Consider the following 23,900-nt stretch of genomic DNA (forward strand, 5'->3'; position numbering starts at 1 on the left):
GCACCAGGTAACTTTTTACTTGATCATATCATCATTCGTTTCATTCTGGTCGCACAGTGCGGTGGTTATGGCAGAATGACAATCACCATTCAGATCAGTTCCCTAGAAGTCTTGTTTGTTGCTCGGCATTCTGTCAGCCAACAGCCGCCAAACCTCCCGGGAAATGCAGGGATCACTATATAAGTACAGCAATTTCACTATACGTACAGCGTCTTGAAAACAGCTCCAGCTCTTCTGCGATGGTCTTCTGAGTGACTGCTTGTAAATAAATGCACATATCTCGCAACTGTGCTATGAAGAAAAAGAAGAAGAAGAAGAAGAAGGACCTTGTTGTCTTCATGCAAGTTGACGTTAAAAAAAAAAAAGAGCCAAAATCCTAAAAGTTACCTGGTGCCTCTTTAAGTAAGAAACAGTTTGGGAGGGAATAAGATGACAGGTGGGGTGTTATGATAGGAAGGCGGGGGGGGGGGGGGTTAAATCTGTGATAAGCTAAGGAGGATGAACGGGGGATGAAGACTAATCCGATGGATAATTAAGTTTTGTTTACTAAACCGGCTGTAGATTTCTGAATGGTGTTGAACAGATCAAATTAGCTGGACGTGAAACTCTCCAGGTGGATGCAAAGCTCAGGTGTTCATCTGCCTGGAAAGGCAACAATACAGAATACATCGCAGCAGCTTGCGGGCTGTTGTAGTCTGCGTTATGAGGGGCCGTAGAAGCCATAATATATTCTGGCCCTCTCATACGCATACATTCTCCTTTCACACACATATTTTCACTCTCTCTCTCACACACACACACACACACGCACACATTCTCCTTTCACATACAAATATTTTTATTCTCATATTATATATCTTAAATCACTCATATGAACTTACATGAACATAATTCACATACTGAAAATTAATATATGTGTGTGTGAGTGAAAATAAATTGATATAAAAGGAGAATGTATGTGTGTGTGAGTGAAAATATATGTATGCGAAAGGAGAACGTATGTATATGAGAGGGCCAGAATATATTATGGCTTGTACGGCCCCTCATACCGTGTTTTCTTCGACGGCTGCATCCATGGAATTTTCATTTTGTTTGGTATCAAAATAGCTGACTGATAAAAACTGTATAACAATGTGTGTGTGTGTGTGTGTGTGTGTGTGTGTGTGTGTGTGTGTGTGTGTGTGTGTGTGTGTGTGTGTGTAGTCACCTCGGCGATGGTAATACAATTGGGGTACAGACTGTGAAGCATGTGGTTTGATATCATCAGGTGAACAATGGCCTCCTCGTCCACGTGCATCCCAAAGTACTCGCCGTAACTGCCTGAAAACGACATGGCTTGACAAAAGACACAAGCGAGACACACACCGGCAGAGAGAGAGAGAGAGAGAGAGGGAGAAAAAGTTATATACCTGGTATTAACACACCATCTCTATCTGAATACCTTATCTGGATAGGGGGAAAAACCCCACACATTGATGTAAGCTGTACATGCAGGCAGCTCGCATTGTGATTGGATCTCATCCAGAAAAGGCCAGATGTAAATTCAATGTCTACAGCGTGGTCGCATCGGGGAGACAAATTGGGGAAAGTAGAAATCTCGTCTCGGCGGCCCGGCTGGCAGTTACACATATTGCGGCTCATGCTGAATGTTGCCATTTACACAGACCAAGCCAAGTTTGGCACAAAACACTCCCACCGCGACAAATGAGTTGCTGGCGTTACAATCACAGCAGCTGTACTCGCTGATGCTGATGCCTCGGTTTCACTGAAGTGTTGTTTCACTCTAAATTTTTGATGACAACAGGGAAACTTGCAATCATCACACACACTCGTTTTCTGCACCCAGCACGCTTGAGAAAAATGACCAAACAGGCCCACTGGGTAGAAGCCCGGGGAGGGGCCTGTTGCAGGGGTCAAGGGGCCCCTAAAGCCGAGCATCAGCCAGCTATCCCCATTATGAACTTTTCATTGAGGGACGCAGTCATTTGTGTAAGTAACGGCTCCATATCACTGCTTTGTTAGGATATGTCTTTGCTGATATGAACGCTGGTTTTAAGTGAGCTCATATTTGTGCTTGAGAGGGGTATATTGTGTACCTGAGCTGTAACTCCTGTTAAGTGTAGAATGATTCGCATGGAGGCAGTGTTAGCATCTAGGCTTAACATTTAATAATCATTGCAGCGAAACTCACGTACAGTGTACAGGCATGTAGCTGTGTGTATAATGCTGCCACTAGGCTGCACGATCACGTGACTACCCTAAGTATGGAATGCAGGTCAGTACAAACATAACGCTACAAGGTTATCTACATCCTCCTTCTTTAGTCCAGCACTGTAATTATGTTTTCAAAATGTTCACTGTGTTTCAAAGTAGCTGATATTTAGTAAAGCAGTACTGGCTATCTTGTGCTGGTCTTGCATGAACTATGCCTGACATGTAACTCTGCAAAGGAAGCAAATCTGTGTTAATGTAACATTAAACTTGTCAACAACAAGAGAAGTATACTTATAACTGTAGGTAGAATTTACCATTTAACATTTCAACCAACAAGTCAAGTCAGTTCTTGTGTCCACTCTTCATTCAGTGTATTTTGGGCTGGGCTTTGAAATCCTCCCACATCTTGTGATATAGGGGATTGAGACTGTCCAGGTGGCTCCACGACTGGTGGTGGCTCTTCAGTGGTCACTTGAGTGCCATGGTCTGGCTCTCTAGTGAGTACTGATGGAATGCGTTCCACTTGAGTGCCATCCTTGTCTTGCTCTCTGGTAAGTACTGATGGAACGTGTTCATTTTGGTCGAGGTTATGTTGAGGTTCGGATACTGGCAGAATGTGCCGTCGGTTTCTCCTGTATTCCTTTCCTTCCGATTCAACGATGTAAGATCTAGGTTCGTTGCACTTCCTTTTGATAAGTCCGATCTTGTCATGTCCCTTTGTAGTCTGAAGACGGACCATTTGGGACGGTTCCGGTGTAGGCAGTGATCTGCTTGACTTGTCATAGTGCACTTTCTGCATTCCCCGTTTCTTTGACAACTGAGCCCGGACCGTTACAGTGTGCTTTGAAGATGGCGCCAACAGCTGCTGGCTGGCAGGTAGGGTGGTGCGTGTTCTCCTAGATAGGAGACGCTGAGCGGGAGAGCCCAGGGTTGGGCATGTTCCGAATGTTCAGCAGATTCAGAAGTAGATCTGTCCCATCTCTCTTTGAAGTTTCAGGCAGCCTCTTTGCGCTTCGAACCGCCGTTCTGCCAGGCCGTTTGCTTGTGGGTATTCAAGACTGCTGGTGGTGTGGTGGAAACCCCAGGTTGTGGCAAACTCACGAAAAGTCTGACTGGAGAACTGGGTGCCATTGTCTGAAAAGACAGTGTCAGGGACGCCATGGACTGAGAAGTGTCACTTTAGCTTGTTGACCACACTTTGTGAAGAGAGGTTTTTAAGTGGATCGATTTCAAACCACCCTCAGTATGAGTCGACCAAGAAGCAGGTAGTGGTGACTGTTCCACTCGAAGATGTCTGTGGCGACGGTGGACCAGGGCAGTTATGGGATTGGGGTGGGTTACAGTGGCTCTTTCTGTTGATGTCCTTTTAGACTGTTGCACACACCGCAGGCTTGGGCCATTTTCTCAACATCCTTTGCCATAGATGGCCACAATGCAACATCACGTGCTCTGCGTTTCGTTGCTTCGGCCCCAGGATGTTTTTTGTGTAGAATGGTCAAGTACTCGAACTGTAGTGTTTGGGGAATGACCGCTCTTGTTCCTTTCATTACAATGTCATTGGCGATGCTGAGCTCATCCGGGAATGCAAAGAATGGTTTTGCAAGCAGCTGCAGTACTGCTTGCTCAGTTGGGCCATCCTTGCTTTATAGTGCGGCAGAGAGCTTGCATCGAAGAATCTGCAGCTGTGTGTTCTCGCAGCTCCTTCAGGCAATTTGATGAGACGGGCTGGACTGCCATCACTTCGAAGTCGTTCTGTTCAGTCTGATGCTGTGATGTGCTCTTCCTTGGTGCAAGAGACAGCGTGGCGGCCAAGTACATGAACTTCCCTTTCTTGAAAACAAGTGTCAAGTTGAACTTGTGCAGCTTCAGCATCATGCGTTGCAGACGCACTGGTGCGGTGTGGATTGGTTTGATAAGGGGCTGATGGTCGGTTTCGACTGTGATTGGCTTGCAGTAGACATAGTCATAGAACTTGAAACATGCAAACACCACTGCCAGCAGCTCCTTTTCTATCTGCGCCTATCTTGTCTCAGTCTCTGTCAAGGTGCATGAGGCATATGCTATGAGTTCACCTCCCTGTAAGCAAGCTGAACCAAGGCCATACTGTGATGCATCACAGGTGAGTGTGACAGGCTTTCTCACTTTGTAGTATTTCAGCCCCGGAGGGCTTGATATGTGGGTCTTCAGTCTGTTGAATGCATCTTCATGTTCCTTTTCCCAACAACAGGCTACGCCACGTTGCAGCAGCTGGCAGAAGGGTGCAGACAGTTCGCTGGAGTTAGGGATGAACTTTCCAAGGTATCTTGTCATTCCTAAGAATCTCTGAAGAGCAGCCTTGTCTTCAGGTGGGGGTATCTCAGCGATTGCTATGATCTTCGCAGGGTCAGCTTTGAGTCCCTGGTCTGTGAAGATGTGTCCCACGTAGCTCACCTGTTTGAGTCTGAACCTGCATTTCACCGGATTCAGTCTGAGCTTCACTTTCCGAGCCCTGTCCAGGACCTTTTTGAGGCTGGCATCATGTTCCTCTACTCCGTTGCCGCCCACGATGATGTCATCAATGATGTTCACACATGGATAGCCTGTGAAGACCTGCTCCATCACTTGGTGGAAGACCTCTGATGCTGAGCTGATTCCAAAGGGCATTCTCAGGAATCTGAACCTCCCCAGGGGTGTGGTGAATGTTTGGCTGGAGGATTCTGTGTCTAGTTTGATTTGCCCGAATGAACTTTTTGTATCCAGCACCGAAAACACAGTGGCGTCAGACATTTGTGCAGCTACCTCTTCAACGTGCGCATAGGATGGTGAGGGCACATTAAAGCTTCATTCAAGTCACGAGGATCGATGCATATGCAAATGTTGTCAGTGTCCTTCTTGTGTGTGGCAACCATTGCAGAAACCCATTCTGTGGGCTCTGTCATTGGTGTGATTACTCCCAATGTCACCATCCGATCCATCTTTTTTGACTTTGTCCTTCATCACTACGGGGATGCGCCTTGGTGGCCTCATGACAGGTGTGACATTTGGATCGACTTTCATTGAGTATGTTACTGGTAGTGAGCCAATCTCGTCATTGAACAGGTCAGCATATTCAGAGAATATTTTGTGTGAGAATGTTGAATTCTCGCTGAGGTCAACTTGATGTACGTCATTGTTTAGAGTGATTAAGTCCATGTTTAGGCAGTCTGGTAGGCCAAGTAGTGGGTGGACATTTTTTTTCACCACATGGAACTGCAGTGTGTGTGTCTGAGTCCTTGTTTGACAGTTTAGCAGCGCAGTGCCTTCTGTGTGGATCATGGTTCCACTGTATGCGACTAGTTTGGCTGTCTGTGTCTTGTCGATTTTCTCTACCTGTTTCACGAAGTTGTACGTGTCTGAGGAGATGACATTACACTTGGCCCCAGTATCTACTTTTAGCTCCAATGGTTTGCGATTCACTGTGACGGAGCAATAGATCTCCTTTTTGTTCTTTATGTTCTCCAGGTTGACTGTGCTGATTTCTCTAGTGTCTAGTGATAGTCCATCTACATGAAATGAGCCATCGCTGCTGTCTCGAGTCCTTTGCTGTGACCAGATGATTGACAGGTTTAGATGCACGGGCTTGTCTAGCAGACCGGCAGTACCTTTCGAAATGGTTATATTTGTTACAGTTGTGGCACTGTAGCCCGTATGCCGGACACTCCCTTGGTGGGTGATTTCCACAGCAATTTCTGCAGTTGGTGATACCTGTTGTTGAAGTTTGTTCACTCTGTGACATTGATCTGACTCCCTTCTGCTTTTTTCTAAAGGCTTTGGGATATTGGACAGCATCCACACTGACTGGGGCATGCATTGGAGTGGTCAGAGTTTTGCTGTGTTGCTCAGCTAGTTCACTTATTTGACACATACGAATAGCCTTAGCTAGAGTTAGCTCACTTTCCTTGAGTAGTGCTTTTCTGACACTATCACTGGTAACGCCACACACTAAATGGTCTCTGATCAGCTCCTCCTGAAGAACTCAGAAATTACAGCTTTTAGATTTGATCCTGAGTGTACTCACATATGCTACCACTGTTTCCCCAGATTTCTGGTTTCTGGTGTTGAAGGAATACCTCTCCATGGTGATGTTTGTCTGAGGGTTGCAAATCTCCCTGAATTTTCTTTTCAAACATTCCAGGTCTTCTCATGTCTCTGCCCGCCTCATGACGACCCCGTCTTCTGTGAGCACCGCTGGTAATTACGTGAATGAGTGCTCACATTCGATCGCCTCTGCTCCTGCTAAATTTAGCTGTATGTATGCTTGCGTTTTGGCTGGTTCCTGCTCGAATATGCGCCAATTCTCTGCTACATTGCCATCGAAGGTAAGAGGGTCCGGTCACCGAAATCCATCTGCCATTGTCATCCTTCTAGCTAGCTTTCTCTTCTTTCGTCTTTGTGGAGTTCCTTGCGTGCAAAGAGAATGGCTACGTTAGTTAGCTAGCGCTGCTAGCTAACTAATGTAGCCAGATGTAAATGGAGTCAGAGAAATGAGAGCTGGTGAGTAGAAACAATACAAATGAAAATCACAGCCATTATCATCAGAGACAGTAAATGGTGGTAAGCTGCCCACATCAAACTCGTCCCACAGTTGAGTTTCAAGCACGTGATTAAAACCTACAAAAATAAACGTTATCTCCAAACAAGACCAGCAGATGGCATTGATGGTGTGATGCTTTATTGAGCCACATTGGGAAAACTTTTTACACTCCACAGAAATCAGGAAGTGGGGGTCTGAGCGGGGCGTTTGCTTGCTGACCTGGAGACATTAACCCAGGTCCACATCAGATCGCAGGGCAGCCTACCCAACCCCACGCCAACATCATCAAAGTATTGTCGAGTTTCTTGAAGCATCCGGTTAATAATGTAAATTTAAAGGTTAGGAAAGTTACAGCTAATGTCAACTTTGGGGTTAAAATATTTCCAAGACGAAGTATGTGTTGGAGAGTTCATGGGCATGTTAAAGGTATTGTAACGTGCATGAATAAGAAGACATGCTGGCCGCTGGCCGGCGGGTCTGACTCTTTAGTCGAGCGGTTAGTGGTGTCTCCTGCGGTGCGGGCGATACGGGTTCACTTCCCGGCCGCGGCAGTTCCTGTGGTTGCGTTGTCCCCCGAATTCATTACATTACACTACCCCCCTCCTTCGGGAAGCGCGTCCCCGCGCTTAAGCATATCATCTCCTTCACGCGTCAGGGCGCATACGCTTCCCATGGCCTTACAGTCGCTCCATCCCACTTCTGACACCAATGTAGCGAATTCGGGGGACAACGCAACCACAGGAAATGCCGCGGCCGGGAAGCGAACCCGTATCGCCCGCACCGCAGGAGGCATTGCTAACCGCTCGACTAAAGGGTCAGACCCGCCAGCCAGCGGCCAGCGTGTCTACTTATCCATGCACGTTACAGTATTAACATCATGTCATTATAAAAACAAAATTGTAAAGATAATAAAAGAAGCACAAGGAGGACATACCTATTGTAGCAGTAATTGTGTGTATGTTACTAAAAAGTAATAATACCTTTAAAAATCGGATCGATCAAAGCTAATGTTAGGGTGGGAAAATTTATGGCTGGCGTCGCAGCCCATCTTTCCTTTACCTCCATCCATCCATCCATCCATCCATTATCTTAACCGCTTATCCTGCTCTCAGGGTCGCGGGGATGCTGGAGCCTATCCCAGCAGTCACTGGGCGGCAGGCGGAGAGACACCCTTGTAACAATAGGAACTATTGTTAGGAACCATTGTTTAGTTCCTTGTTTACACAGGGGTCGTTTATGTTGTTGCACCTGGAATAACGGACCGAGCATGATGCATAACCTTACGCGCCGAAGTTATTATTAAAGTTTATAGCCCAGTGGGGTTGAAACGAGTTTTAAAGTCTCATTAGTAGAAGGAAACAACACACTTTAACAACCCTGTACAGGCTTTACCTCCAAATTAAAAACAAAAAAAGTTTTTTCTTAAATTACCCTTAATTTTATCTATTTTCTCTTTATTCCTCATTTAAGCACAGACCCAGGAAAACCAAACGTGGCTCGCCTGCTTACTTTGACACCTACACAAGAATCATCATTTCTTTGTTTTTGAATCACCTTCGTATCGCCGGCTGAAACTTAATTTGGCGATAAAACTCGAGGAGGCGGACATGATGGAGACATCTAAAAAGGTAGCGTAACGCCGCCAACTCCGTCTCCCCGTCTAATTGTTCCAAATCAAGTCGGGGCCAGACAGCCTGCTAAGTGTGTTTACAGTCGGAGAGAGACAGCCAAGAAAGTGAGAAACCGTTGATGATGTTCAATACGACTTTGGTTTGGCCTGAAAGACAAAGCATCTGTATTTCTTTTCACTAACTCCTCTCAAGGTCTCTTACGCAATTCCACCAGTATTCCTTCCATCGTTTGCTTTATGTACCTCGGCAGCTGTCTGGCTCCGAGAGCTCAGAGTCCACACACCCACACCCCATCTACCCTATCAAAGGAAACTGCCACCGACTCTGCCTGTGATGAAAAAACAAACAAAACAAAAACACACACACACACACACACATACACACACAAAAAGATGGAGCCTTCACATATTCACATACACATGCTCTCTCCCACACTTGACGTAAGTCTGCAAAAAATTAATAGTGTGCTTCTTTACCGATGCCGTGATGGTGGTACAGCATGGAGGTGACCCCATCGAACCGGAAGCCGTCAAAGCGATACTCCTCCATCCACCAGCGCAGGTTCGACAGCAGGAAGCGCGACACTTCCCAGCTAAAACACAAGAAGAAGACACAGAATGACGACACACGGCCACGTCAGCTTTGTGTTAAGATATGGCTAGCAACTGCTAGCTTAACACCACCTTCTTTAGGCTTGATCCCCATTTGTCAGGGGTCGCCAATTCGGATTTTATAGTTTCCATCAGTACCCTGTGAGAGCACCGATGGTGGTCGTTGTTAACCCGGGCCTTGACTGATCCGGCATGGAGCCTCGACTGTCCTGGCTGTGGCAGTTCCCGGTGCCCCCCCCCCCTGAATTCGCTACACTGGTGTCAGAAGTGGGGTGGTGAGACCGTGAGGCCATCGGAAGCGTGTGTGCCCAGAGGCGTGAGGGACTGATATCCTGAAGCGCGGGGACGGGCTTCCCGAAGGAGGGGGTATTGTAATGTGCACATGCCTATCGCTAAAATTGTTAGCTTCTCATGAACTTCGCAGGCTGTCTCATTGGATCCACTGTAGTGCAGCCTTCTGGACATGTGGTATGCAGTTTACAGAGGACGCTTCTTCCATAGGACGCGTCCCTCCATTTGGGACACAGCCTCCACCTGGAGCCATAGGACATTTCTGAGCTTGTAATTTTGTCTGCCTCTGTATTAAATGTATGGATCAACATTTTCAGATTAGCAGCTCGAGCGTACCATTGCACTTGCACCTCACAGCACCACAGTTCGATATTTCCTGTTCAGCAAATGTCATCTCTTGACTTTTTGTGTAATTAACAAGCCCCCCATTTTTTTACGTGACAAAGCTGAGGACTACACAGACCTTTAGACATTTGTGAAGTGACACAGCTAAATTAAAAAATAAATAGCATGATCAGAACACGTGCTGGAAGAGTCAGCTGATTATTCAGTTACTCAAATGACAATTAATCAATTGCAAATTCAATAACTGATTAATCATTTTAGTGATTTATTAAAAACCAAAGGTTTGCTGGTTACAGTTTCACAAATGCTATGATTTTCTTGTCTTTCTCTGATTCATCCAGCCATCCATCCATCATCCAAACCGCTTATCCTGCTCTCAGGGTTCACGGGGATGCTGGAGCCTATCCCAGCAGTCATTGGGGCGGCAGGGGGGGAGACACCCTGGACAGGCCACCAGACCATCACACAGGGCCGACAAACACACACACCCACCAACATTCAAACCTAAGGACAATGTAGTACGGCTGATTCACCTGACCTACATGTCTTTGGACTGTGGGAGGAAACCGGAGCACCCGGAGGAAACCCACGCAGACACGGGGAGAACATGCAAACTCCACACAGAGGACGACCCAGGACGACCCCCCCCAAGGTTGGACTACCCCGGGGCTCGGACCCAGGACCTTCTTGCTGTGAGGTGACCGCGCTAACCACTGCGCCACCGCGCCGCCCCCCCCCCCCAAAAAAACAAATTTATTCGAAAATGAACTCAGCATAGAAAATAACCCTTAGGTGCAGCCTCAAAAACAGAGTAAAGCTGGAAGCGTAGCGCAGTTTAGCGCAGTGTAACCTACTGGGGATTTCATCCCATTTAATCTGAACTGTCCATCGCCCTCCACAACCTCAAAGCACTACAAAGACAGTAAGATGAGTTCACGGTCCTTCCGCCTTATGGCGAGCTGTTTCTCTTCATCATCGCCCTGTTTGTCAGAGGCAAACACCAACATGCATATTCAGACGAACCAACGCAAGCATGCACGCTCCCTCATTCCCTCCCTCTCTTTCTCCCCCTCTTTTACAGACTCGTAGCCACACAAATACACACACACAAATACACACACACACACACACACACACACACACACACACACACACACACACACACACACACACACACACACACACACACACACACACACACACGCCAAAGGCTGACTTCATAGACTTGCTTCTGCCTGTTGGGAATCAATTAAAGTCAGTTAAGTGATGCCGGGATGACTGCTTCAGAGCCTAATGGGTAGAGCTTTACACGTCTCCTCTTCTAGCCTATTATCTTTCATTAATAACACAACGCCTCTGGGGTGGGGTGGAGTGGGTCGGGGGGAAAGAGAGAGAGAGAGAGAGAGAGAGAGAGAGAGAGAAATGGACAGAGGAAGGACAAACAAGCATGCTGAAAGCTAAACTCGCCAAACAACAAGCTGGACTCTCTCCAGCTGCAACTGGCTGTTAAACAGCTCATAACCACACACATTACTCCAACAAGAAACGCTTGATCTGAGTTTGCATCATGTTGAGCTACTCCAGAAGTTTACTTTCCGACGAATCAGGAAGCCAGGCTCATGTTGCCGTTTGTTTTTGTATTTTGCTTGGAGGAGAGGTGTGGGTGAAGCGCCACTTGCAAATTTGCATGCATGCATACACTGATGCTTAAAATCTCTCTCGCATTTGTATGTGCCTTCCTGTTGCCTTACAGTCATACGCACACACACACACACACAAACACACACACACACAAGAATTGCTTTTGCAGTGAAAATGTAAAGAAGGCTATACCTATTACCTTTTGCGGTTTCCTAGGCAACCTAAGAAACTCATTCACCCTCTACAGCAGCAGCAGCAGAATCGCTGCCCATCAAGCTCCATCACCGTTAAGGTACCAGGAAGCGCCGTTACATGGAAAGAGTGAAAAGAGATTCCGGTCATTAAGGTGCCCGGGAGAGTGTCTCTTCATTTAAAGACGCCTCTCTGTCAGTGAAGGGCAAGAGAGGTATTGGGCGCGGATGGCTCTGAAAGCTGACTTTGGTCCTCCGCTGCCTTCTTACTTTTGCTTTTTACAGTGGTGTCCTCAGAGTGGCCCTGTGATGGCCTGGCGGCCTGGCCAGGGTGTCTCCCGCCTGCCGCCCAGTGACTGCTGGGATAGGCTCCAGCATCCCCGCGACCGTGAGAGCAGGATACGCGGTTTGGATAATTGATGGATGGATGGAAGTTCTCAGCGCATGCTAACAACCCGCCAGTGATTCTCGGCCATGTGCCTTGGAGAGAGCCAACACCACACTATCTGACTTCATGGCTCAGTCCTCCTCTGTCGGGTTGAATGTGTGTTGATTGGTGAAGTCAGCTGGTGTATTGTCAGGTTTAAACATGGACCCTCCACGGCACGTGGCCGACCATCACTGGAATACAGAGAGAGAAAGGGATGTGGCTGTTGAAGACGGGTGGATAAAGGTTAGGAAGAAGGGATGGAGAAAAGAGCGAAAGTCAAAGGGAGATTTCGCCACTTATAAAGTACACATCCAGGATGGTCCAGGAAGCACTTTAGTGTCACTCATATTTGGAGAGAAAACAGTCTTTCCCTGTTCAGAGAGCCTGTCCTGCAGTTACTGCGTGGACCAGCATGCATTGTGCAAGATGCAGCCGTCCAGACACGCCGCTACAGCCGTAATGCTTCTAACACACCTGCACATTTTCTCTCTCCAAAAACAATGCAGTGTCCAAACGATTTTGCGGCCATATTGCCATACATATGGCTGCCCCTTTTTACAGGAGACACAGGATTTATTCCCCATGATCCATTATCCAAACCGCTTAACCTGCTCTCAGGGTCACGGGGATGCTGGAGCCTATCCCAGCAGTCATTTGGGCAGCAGGCGGGGAGACACCCTGGACAAGCCACCGGGCCATCACAGGGCCCACACACACACATACACTACCGTTCAAAAGTTTGGGATCACCCAAACAATTTTGTGTTTTCCATGAAAAGTCACACTTATTCACCACCATATGTTGTGAAATGAATAGAAAATAGAGTCAAGACATTGACAAGGTTACAAATAATGATTTGTATTTGAAATAAGATTTTTTTTACATCAAACTTTGCTTTCGTCAAAGAATCCTCCACTTGCAGCAATTACAGCCTTGCAGACCTTTGGCATTCTAGCTGTTAATTTGTTGAGGTAATCTGGAGAAATTGCACCCCACGCTTCCAGAAGCAGCTCCCTCAAGTTGGATTGGTTGGATGGGCACTTCTTTGAGCAGATTGAGTTTCTGGAGCATCACATTTGTGAGGTCAATTAAACGCTCAAAATGGCCAGAAAAAGAGAACTTTCATCTGAAACTCGACAGTCTATTCTTGTTCTTAGAAATGAAGGCTATTCCATGCGAGAAATTGCTAAGAAATTGAAGATTTCCTACACCGGTGTGTACTACTCCCTTCAGAGGACAGCACAAACAGGCTCTAACCAGAGTAGAAAAAGAAGTGGGAGGCCGCGTTGCACAACTGAGCGAGAAGATAAGTACATTAGAGTCTCTAGTTTGAGAAACAGACGCCTCACAGGTCCCCAACTGGCATCTTCATTAAATAGTACCTGTTAGAGCCTGTTTGTGCTGTCCTCTGAAGGGAGTAGTACACACCGGTGTAGGAAATCTTCAATTTCTTAGCAATTTCTCGCATGGAATAGCCTTCATTTCTAAGAACAAGAATAGACTGTCGAGTTTCAGATGAAAGTTCTCTTTTTCTGGCCATTTTGAGCGTTTAATTGACCCCACAAATGTGATGCTCCAGAAACTCAATCTGCTCAAAGAAGTGCCCATCCAACCAATCCAACTTGTGGGAGCTGCTTCTGGAAGCGTGGGGTGCAGTTTCTCCAGATTACCTCAACAAATTAACAGCTAGAATGCCAAAGGTCTGCAATGCTGTAATTGCTGCAAATGGAGGATTCTTTGACGAAAGCAAAGTTTGATGTAAAAAAAATCTTATTTCAAATACAAATCATTATTTCTAACCTTGTCAATGTCTTGACTCTATTTTCTATTCATTTCACAACATATGGTGATGAATAAGTGTGACTTTTCATGGAAAACACGAAATTGTTTGGGTGATCCCAAACTTTTGAACGGTAGTGTACATACACATACACGCACACGCAGACACACACACCTAGGGACAATTTAGTATGGCCGATTCACCTGACCTATGTGTCTTTGGACTGTGGGAGGAAACTGGGGCACCCAGAGGAAACCCACGCAGACACGGGGAGAACACGCAAACTCCACACAGAGGATGACCCAGGACGACCCCCAAGGTTGGACTACCCCAGGGCTCGAACCCAGGACCTTCTTGCTGTGAGGCGACCGCGCTACCGACTGCGCCACCATGCTCCCCGTGATGGAGAATCAAAATTGAAGTTCTCAGCAGTAGTTCTTCCATCACAGTAATTAATGCACATATGGTTGAAAATTGGTGGAGGGTTCCTTTAAGTTTATTTGTATAGTCCTCAATCACAGTTACGGTCTCGGAGGGTTTTTAGATTCATACAGTTAGGTCCATAAATATTTGGACAGTGACACAACATTTGTAATTTTGCCTCTGTACACCACCACAGTGGATTTGAAATGAAGTAACCAATATGTGATTGAAGTGTGGACTTTCAGCTTTAATTTAAGGGGTTGGACAAAAATATTGCATTAACCGTTCAGGAATTACAGCCAGGGGCGGCATGGTGGCGCAGTGGTAGCGTGGTCACCTCACAGCAAGAAGGTCCTGGGTTCAAGCCTCTGGGTAGTCCAACCTTGGTGAGTCGTCCCGAGTCGTCCCGGGTCGTCCTCTGTGTGGAGTTTGCATGTTCTCTCCATGTCTGCAAGGGCTTTCCTCCGGGGGCTCCGGTTTCCTCCCACAGTCCAAGGACATGTAGGTCATGTGAATTGGCCGTACTAAATTGTCCCTAGCAATGGATGTGTGTGTGTGTGTCTGTGTGTGTGTGTCTGTGTGTGTGTGTGTGTGTGTGTGTGTGTGTGTGTTGGCCCTGTGATGGCCTGGCGGCCTGTCCAGGGTGTCTCCCCGCCTGCCGTCCAATGACTACTGCAATACGTCCCCGCGACCCTGAGAGCAGGATAAGCGGTTAAGATGATGGATGGATGGAATTACAGCCAGTTTTATATATGGTCACCCCATTTTCAGAGGATCAAAAGTAATTGGACATTTGACTAACAAGTGGTTTCATGGGAAAGTAAGACCTTTTCCATCATTATTCCATGACAAATTAAGCAGATAAAAGGTCTGGAGTTCATTCCAAGTATTTACATTTGCATTTGGTAGCTGTTCATGGGAACTCTCAACATGAAGTCCATAGAGGTGTCAATACAAGTGATGGAGGCCATCATTAGGCTGGAAAAGCAAAGGAAATCTATCAGATGGACAGTTAACACTTCAGGAGTGGCCAAATCAACATTCTGGTACATTCTTAAAAAGAAAGAATGCACTGGCAAGCTCAGCAACACCAAAAGGCTTGGAAGACCACGGAACACATCTACGGTGGATGATCGCAGAATTCTTTCCCTCGTGAAGACAAACACACTCATAACATCTAGTGAAGTCAAAAACACTCTTGAGAGGTAGGGGTATCATTGTCCAAGTCTACAATCAAGAGACGCCTGCATGAAAATAAATACAGAGGGTTTATGACAAGGTGAAACCCACTGGTGTCACTTATGAACAGGAAGGCCAGATTAGACTGTTTTAAAAACATGTTAAAACCTACCCAGTTCTGGAACAAGGTTCTTTGGACAGATGAAGCAATGATTAACTTGTACCAGAAGGATGGGAAGAGGAAAAGTGTGGAGAACAAAAGGAACAGCTCATGATTCTCAGCATACCATATCATCTGTCAAACATGATGGAGGTAGTGTTATGAAATGGGCATGTATGGTTGCCAGTGGAACTTGGTCAGTGGTGTTTATTGATGATGTGACTACTGACAGAAGTAGCAGGATGGATTGTGATGTTTATAAGGATATACCATTTGCTCAGATTTAGCCAAATGTCACAAAACTGAGAGGACGGCGCTTCACACTGCAGATGGATAATGACACAAAACAAGCTGAGAAAGCAACCCAAGAGTCTCTCAAGGCAGAAAAGTGGAATATTCATCAGTGACCAAGTCAGTCACCTGACCTCAACCAAGTGAGCATGCTTTTCACTTGCTGAAGATCAAAATAATGGCCAAAAGACCCACAAACAACCAGAAACTGAAGGCAGCTGCCGTTAAGTCTTGGCAGAGCATTTCAAAGGAGGAAACTCAGAATTTGAAGATGTCGATGGGTTCCAGACTTCAGACAGTCATTGACTGCAAAGGAGTTTCCTCCAAATATTAAATATAATTGTTATAATCATAGTTATGTTTGTTTGTCCAATTACTTTTGAGCCTCTGAAAATGGGGTGACCCTGTATATTCACGGCTGTAATTCCTGAACAGTTAATGCCATATTTTTGTCCAACCCCTTAAATTAAAGCTGAAAGTCTACTCTTCAATCACATCTCAAATACTTCATGTCAAATCCACTGTGGTGGTGTACAGGGGCAAAATTACAAATATTGTGTAACTGTCCAAATACTTATGGACCTAACTATTACATTCTCCAAAAACAGGTTAATATGGTAAATGATAAGCTAAGGCACACTCTAATCATAGACACTCGATTCAGATGGGGAAGAACTGCCACAGAAAAGAAAAAGAAAAACTTTTTCAGGAATAAAATAGGTGAAACCTCGGCAGTGTCACAGGAGAGATGTCTCTTTCAAGACAGAAGACATCTCAGGATCTGATCGAGAAAGCATGACAAAAAGAGAAGACAAGCCGTAGAGTGGTGTAAAATTACAGATGACTATATGATGAATGAACAAACGAAATGACAAGTTAGTGACACTTTTATTGATCATTTTTTGTTTAGATGTAAAATTTGTCAACTTGCCACCTACATCTCCCAGACACACAGCAGCACAGCGTTAGCAAGTCATTCACACACAGCTTGTATTAATACTGTTTATGTCACACACCGCTTATATTGTAGTGACTGGGGGAGGTGGTCGCTCTGACTGTCAGTGGTTCTGTGTTGGGGGAGCGCAAGGCCTGATGGGACTGTTAACGTTCATGTTAAAATTGTGTTTCAGTGATGTTGCTTTCATGTTGTAGTTACAGTGTTTGTTTGGGGGTTCGACTTGGACTAAGTAGAAGACCATTTACTGACCGTAGGACCGTGACTCAGACTAATGTCGCCAGTTGTGACCTCTGGGGGGAAATCATTGTGTTAGTTTTGGTCAGCGTGTAAATAAAAGAATACTCCCGGGGTCGTGCGGTGTATGGGACATGAATGCTGCTATTAAAAAGAGATCTCTACCGCCTTGCCATGCCCCAATCCCTCAGCGAGGCTCTCTGCGAAGCCGAACAGGCCACGGTGGTACTCTCCACATGGCTTACCACACAGAAGGTCCCCGCCCTCCGACTGCACGTCAGGTGGTCAGACTATGATGAAGAGGAAGAGGTAGAAGAGGTCCATCATGTTTGGCTTCCACCACAGCAGTCTCGGCGATGGCCTTCAACATCCAGGTGACGTCCAGCCCGGCCGACTGACTGCTGTTACCGGTGTGACGAGCCTGGTCACATAGCCCGTGACTGCCAAACACCAGCACTGAAAGCCAGAGTAACCTGGCCGGTGGGGAAACAATGGCAGAGTGGCCTAGTTAGGGGACTCCCAATCCAGTCTCCAGCCCCCCTTCAAAGCCGATGCACGCTGGTGGGTTGCCTAGGGCACACCAAAGGACTATCTGGACTGCCAACTTGAAGGTCGATCCTGCTGGGCCCTGGTAGACACTGGGTGTACCATTTCCCTGATGTAATCTGGCATCCTCCCGGGCACCACCGGCACATTCTTGGTGGCATGGTCACCAACCAACACCCAGCTGATGACAGTGACAGGAGAAAAGGCTGGCATGAGATAGAAGAAGTTACTGCAAGTCCAGGCTGGAGACCAGGAGCTGGCACATGAGTTCTGGCTCGCCAACATCCAAGACCCATGAATCATTGGCCTGGACCAGCTGATCTGCTGGGGAGCCCATGTTATTGCGTCGGAGGCAACCGTCACCCTTGGCACGAAGACTGTGGTAATCTGGTCCGGCTGAGGGAGGAGTCGCCGAGCAGCTGCCGCTCAGCAGGCACAGAGCCCCGGTGCGGCATTGGAGTGCCGCTACTGCTAATGGCAAGAGGAACAGGGCCAGATTGCGCCAACAGTGGTGGCCATCCAGACTACCAGCAATGAGAAGAGGTGGTTCCCGTTGACCACGCAGCAACTGAGGCAGTAGCAGGAGGCAGACATGACCGTGGTGCTGGTGAGGGGCTGGCTGAAGATGGGGTGGCGCCCTGAGTGGACAGAGGTGTTAGCACTCGTGCCTAAGGTAAAGGCCTACCACTCTCAGTGGGGCAACTTTGAGCTCCAGGATGGGTTGGCGTACTGGAGGTGGCAAACTCCCGGACGAGGGAACGACCTCCCGCAGCTATTGGTGACCCGTGTGCTCCGTCCCCAGTTTGTCCAGATGGTCCATGGCTTGATGGGGGTGGGGCACTACGGGAAGGCCAAGACCCTCCACCGCCTAAGGGGGCGGTTCTACTGTCCTGGCTGCCGGTGAGACGTGGAGCTGCACATGCACTGCTGCAACTCCTGCACCCGCCAGGGCCGGGCTGGCTCTGGAGTGCAGCAGAAGAGGGCCTATGACACACAATGCCTTGGGCAGGCCTTCATGAGAGGGGACATGGTATGGGAGTATTATCCCGTTTGCAAGAAGGGGATTTTCCCCAAGCTTCACAGCCACTGGCAGGGGCCTGGCTAGGTCATGGGCAGGCTGCCTGGGGTGGTGTACCCCTTGCTCCGCCTGTTGTTGGGGATGGGGGCGACAGTAGCACCCCATGCGCGATCAGTGTGTCTCTCCCTCAGTTGCGCTTCGTGTGAGACCCAGGCGGCCTGTTCACCACAGACAGCACCCTGGACATTTGTGGGGAAACGTATTGGGTGATGGGATCACGAGGACACGGGGGCTATGTAACAACCGGGGGAGGCAGTTGCTCTGTCGTCAGTTCTGCGCTGGGGGAGTGCAAGGGCTGATGGGACTGTTAACGTTCATGTTAAAATTGTGCTTTAGTGATGTTGTGTTCATGTTGTGGTTAATGTTGTGTTTGTTTGGGGGTTTGACTCGGACTAGGCAGAAAACCATTTACTGACTGTAGGACTGTGAGTCAGACTGATGTCGCCGGCTGTGACTATGGGGGGGAAAGCATTGTGTTTTTAGTTCTGGTTGGGGTGTAAATAAAAGAACACTCCCAGGGTCGTGCAGTGTACGGGAAACATGACTTGCAAAGAGATCTCTGCCTCGCGACTCCTTCTTCCACGCTGGCTCGCCACAATATCATACTGTAGCTGTTGCCATAACATGCATGTCTTTGGAGTGTACCAGAGGACACGCAGACCGCCTGGTACAGATGAATCATTTCTGATTTTCTGCTCACATGTGGCACAGATCAGATATGTATTACACCCGTGTAACTGGGAAAAAACTACAAGGAATTGGATATTTTCGGATCTGATTTTGACTACATTCATATGTGGAAATAAATCGAAGAGGGATCTGGCATCTGCCAATACGACTGCTGTGTAACCACACCGATGTTCAGGTCATTGTGAATTGCACATCACCCAATATGGAACCCTCTCACTCTCTTGTGGCACTTTGAGTGATTTGTCATGCACAAGTGCAAACCAACCGCTGAATCCACGTCTGTCTTGAGGTTTCTGTGTTCTGACTTCCCTGAGCACAACAAGATTATTCCTTCCTTTCAAGAAGTACACAAATGACACTGACGACGACACAGTCATATACACTGATTTGAGCTGTGCCCGAAGAGGAAACATCGAGGGCGTTCTGACAGGATGTGGAAGCGGGGCAGGCTAAGCTAACTGCTAGCCCATGCAGCCCGGCAGTTCCGATAACACCGAGGGCGGTCTGGCGGCGGCCTCGCCTGGCGTTGACTGTGTTTGGTGTCGTCATGTGGAGTGCGGGGAGGTGTGTCGAAAGGTGTCTGGCTGAGAGAGCTGGCGTTGGATCGGCTGGGGGGAGCCTGGTCTGCTGCGTCCGGTGGGCCCATGAACCACGACCCTGCCTGGAGCTGCGCCCGAGGAGGAAACACCGAGGGCGGTCTGACAGGACGCGGAAGCAGGGCTGGCTAAGCTAACTGCTAGCCCATGCAGACCGGCAGTTCCGACAGTCATCCTGGCGTTCGCTCTCTTGGACAGTGAATTGTTTTTGTGTTTTTGTTTGGATGTGTTTTTGTCTTTGTGTTGCACTGCTGTGGGCTGGGGGAAACGATATGTCGTTTCATTTCATGTACCCAAGTGCATAAAATGAAATGACAAATAAATGTTCCCCGATTCCTGAAGGTACAAACTTTATTTTCGCTTTTGCAATTCTGGCTACAGTTGCCTTTAAAACCCACAAAGAGTAAAAAATAAAAAAATTTAAAAAGCCCCTTTTCTGAGCGAGTGAATTACCAAACTGACATCTTGGTAAACTCCATTCTTCTCAAGCTGTGAAATAAAAAAATCTCTTTGTGTCACGGATCTCACGCTCCCCTCTGCCAACAGTTCTTTTTTTTCTTTTTCCATAAAGCCCCGATTCTACCTCTTCTCCTCGTGAGCCAAAGTTGTGTTTGTCGTTTGATGAAGCGGTAGAGAAGTTGGAGGAAAGCCATGCAGGGTGTGGGGCTGCGTTATTCACACCACGTTCGTATCATCACTTATCTTTGTGCTCATTGTGGTTTAAGTTGATAAAACAAATTGGAAACAAACAAGTATTTTAAAAAAAAAACTCGATAAAAATGCATTTTTACTACCAGATGGTTACCTCTCTCTCTCTCTCTCTCTCTCTCTCTCTCTCTCTCTCTCTCTCTCTCTCTCTCTCTCTCTCTCTCTCTCTCTCTCTCTGTCTCTCTCTTGCTCTTTCTCTCTCTCTCTGTCTGTCTCACTCTCTTGCTCTCTCTCGCTGTCTCTCTCTCTCTCTCTCTTGCTGTCTCTCTCTTGCTCTGTCTCTCTCTCACTCTCTCTCTCTTGCTCTGTCTCTCTCTCTCGCTCTGTCTGTCTCTCTCTCTTGCTCTGTCTCTCTCTCTCTCTCTCGCTCTGTCTGTCTGTCTCTCTCTCTTGCTCTCTCTGTCTCTCTTGCTGTCTCTCTTGCTCTCTGTCTCTCTCTCTCGCTCTGTCTCTCTCTCTTGCTCTCGCCGTCTCTCTCTTGTTCTCTGTCTGTCTCTCGCTCTGTCTGTCTGTCTGTCTGTCTGTCTGTCTGTCTCTCTTGCTCTCTCTGTCTCTCTCACTGTCTCTCTTGCTCTCTGTCTCTCTCTCTCGCTCTGTCTCTGTCTCTCTCACTGTCTCTCTTGCTCTCTCTCTCTCTCTCTCGCTCTGTCTCTCTGTCTCTCTCTCTTGCTCTCTGTCTCTCGCTCTGTCTGTCTGTCTGTCTCTCTTGCTCTCTCTGTGTCTCTCACTGTCTCTCTCTGTCTGTCTGTCTCTATCTCACTCTCTGTCTCTGTCAAATTCAAATGTGCTTTATTGGCATGACAAGCATTCTCATATTGCCAAAGTATTAATAACATATGATACAAAATACTTAATGTCATAACAAACAATACAAACAAGATAAGACAGTTGAAAACAAATGAACACACAAACAAACACACAAACAGACATATATTAGTGAAGTGATTTTAGTCACTCATTGTACTCACTTTGTGGCAGCTGCTACGCACTTTGCTCCCACATGCACATTGGGCTTTCTCACCTAATAAGTAGGGGGCTGCCTGGGCAGAGTCAACATGTATTAGTGTTTTTGTTATTTTTGTGAATTTGGGGTGGTATTCTTTTCTTATATGTTTGAATTTGTCACATGTGGTCAAGAAGTGGAGCTCTGTCTCTGTCTATCTGTCTCTCTCGCTGTCTCTCTCTCTCCTCTCTCTCTGTCTCTCTTTCTCGCTCGCGCTGTCTTGCTCTGTCTTGACTCTCTCCTCTTTCTGTCTGTCTCTCTCGCTTGCTCATTATCTGTCTTGCTCTCTCTCGCCTCTCTCTCTCTCTCTTGCTCTCTCTCTCTCTCCACCCCCTGTTGGTCTTCAAGGCTGAAGTGAGATGATCTCCTTGTTAGAAAGCGCCATACCACACCATACATTCTTGAGCCCTGGTGCATTCAAACACGCACACGCACACAAACATGCACGTGTGTGTGCGTGTGTGTGCACACTCACACTCGTACTCGGTAAACAAAACACACATGACAGAAAAAAGAGAGACTAGATGCTGGTGCTCATAACAACAAGACGGCATCACTGCAAAGGGTTGAAATAGTGCATGTGGGAACAAGCATGGGCAAAGGTGTGCACATACACACACATGTATACACAAAACCCTGTGCGGAGACGTGCGCACTCAGACCCTCCAACGTGCACACACGTCTGCACACAAACACAAACACTGGCAAGCACATACACACACTTGTGCACACATACACATCAATGCAGGCACACTCACATGGGTACACACAAACACACACACATATACAACGAAGAAGAAGAAAAACTCATTTTCGCCCCGGTGTGTTTTTTTTCTCGGGTTGTCATGGTAATATTCATGGCCGGGGTTCGTTAAAAGAGCTGTGATTGCTGACATTAGCCGAGTCTAGAGGTGTCAAGACTGAGCAGAAAAGGCAGTAAAAATGGGTTTTAGTGAGCTAACACATACACACACACACACACACACACACACACACACGAGATGCTGAGACACACTCACATAGATGTGTGTGAAAACACACACACACACACACACACACACACACGAGATGCTGAGACACACTCACATAGGTGTGTTTGAAAACACACACACAAAGCTGACTATTAATTACTGATGAAAACATGACTGACTGCACAGAAAGAAGGAGCGAGGGAGCAGAGGCGAGCTGTCTGAAAGGAGGAGCGAGGGAGCAGAGGTGACCCACCTGAAAGACGGCGTCACCGCGGCTCTATTCACCGTCTGCCGGCCGTGTAGAAGGCCCGCGGGGCAGCGGTCGCCTCAAGGTTGCCACGCGGATGCTTGCGACGAGCGACTGATCAAACGGCCACTGCGATTGGTGCTGGGAATCGCACGATTGACGCGAGGTGACGGCACCGCAGTCCCAGTTGAAAGAAGAATTTAAGAAGACCAGATCGCCTTTGCTTGTCCTCGCCGCTCACCACTTAAGAGTCAACTCAACTTTTCGCCATAGCCGCCGCAACAACTCGCTCACACCGGAACCGCCAACGCAGAGGGCGACAAGTGAGAGAGACGGAGAGCGAGGAAGAAAGGGAGATTTCAATGGGGCGATGAAGCCTACGCAGACCATCTAATGTCTGTCCATGTAGACCTAACGTGGGAACAGAAAACGGAGACGACTTTGTCTCATGGTGAAGTTTCCCATCGCCAAGGGACGACCGCTCTGAAGGCTGTTTGAGGGACTGAACCAAAGTCTGCACAGACCAAAGCCATGCATGGAGCGGCATGTGTGAGATGAAATCTAGGGAGTTACAAAATCCACTAACCACATTTCTTTTCCTGTTCCAACATTGTTCACGACACATTTGACACAAATTCAGATGGATCCAGCTCCGTTTGGCTCAGAGGCCAACAATGTCACCCCTCAATAGAGGAGGGACACAACACGTAAGCCAAAATCAACCTCCGCAGACTGGGACGTGACTGGGAAGACAGTGAGCAATACTTAGACCAACTGTGTTTTCACACTACAGTCGACAAAGCTACAAAACCGTCAAGTGTGGGGAGCGACTCTGTCGCCCAGTCGCCCTTCAGATGGCGTTCAAACTCTCAATGACGTGATTAAAGTCGCCTTGGGCTTGCGCACCATGAATGTCTTCTCCTCCGATACATGTGGAGTCGCCGGCCGCTTCTTTTCACCTGACAGTGAGGAGTTTCCCCAGGGGGACGTAGCGCGTGGGAGGATCACGCTATTCCCCCCGGTTCCCCCTCCCCCCCGAACAGGTGTCCCGACCGACCAGAGGAGGCGCTAGTGCAGCGGCCAGGACACATACCCACATCCGGCTTCCAACCCGCAGACACGGCCAATTG

At 47.6% G+C, this 23,900-nt stretch overlaps 1 protein-coding gene across 1 annotated transcript in view; it reads right to left on the reverse strand.

Moving 5' to 3' along the window:
• gbe1a (glucan (1,4-alpha-), branching enzyme 1a) overlaps positions 1-23,900 on the reverse strand; it is a 251,284-nt gene that overhangs the window by 72,836 nt on the left and 154,548 nt on the right. The window contains exons 8-9 of the mRNA XM_056285228.1: positions 8,874-8,989; positions 1,208-1,335 (exon numbers count right to left, since the gene is read on the reverse strand). Of these exons, the coding sequence (XP_056141203.1) occupies positions 1,208-1,335; positions 8,874-8,989 (244 nt within the window). The remainder of the gene's footprint in view (positions 1-1,207; positions 1,336-8,873; positions 8,990-23,900) is intronic.

This window comes from Lampris incognitus, chromosome 8, assembly GCF_029633865.1.
Source record: "Lampris incognitus isolate fLamInc1 chromosome 8, fLamInc1.hap2, whole genome shotgun sequence".
Classification (NCBI taxonomy): domain Eukaryota; kingdom Metazoa; phylum Chordata; class Actinopteri; order Lampriformes; family Lampridae; genus Lampris; species Lampris incognitus.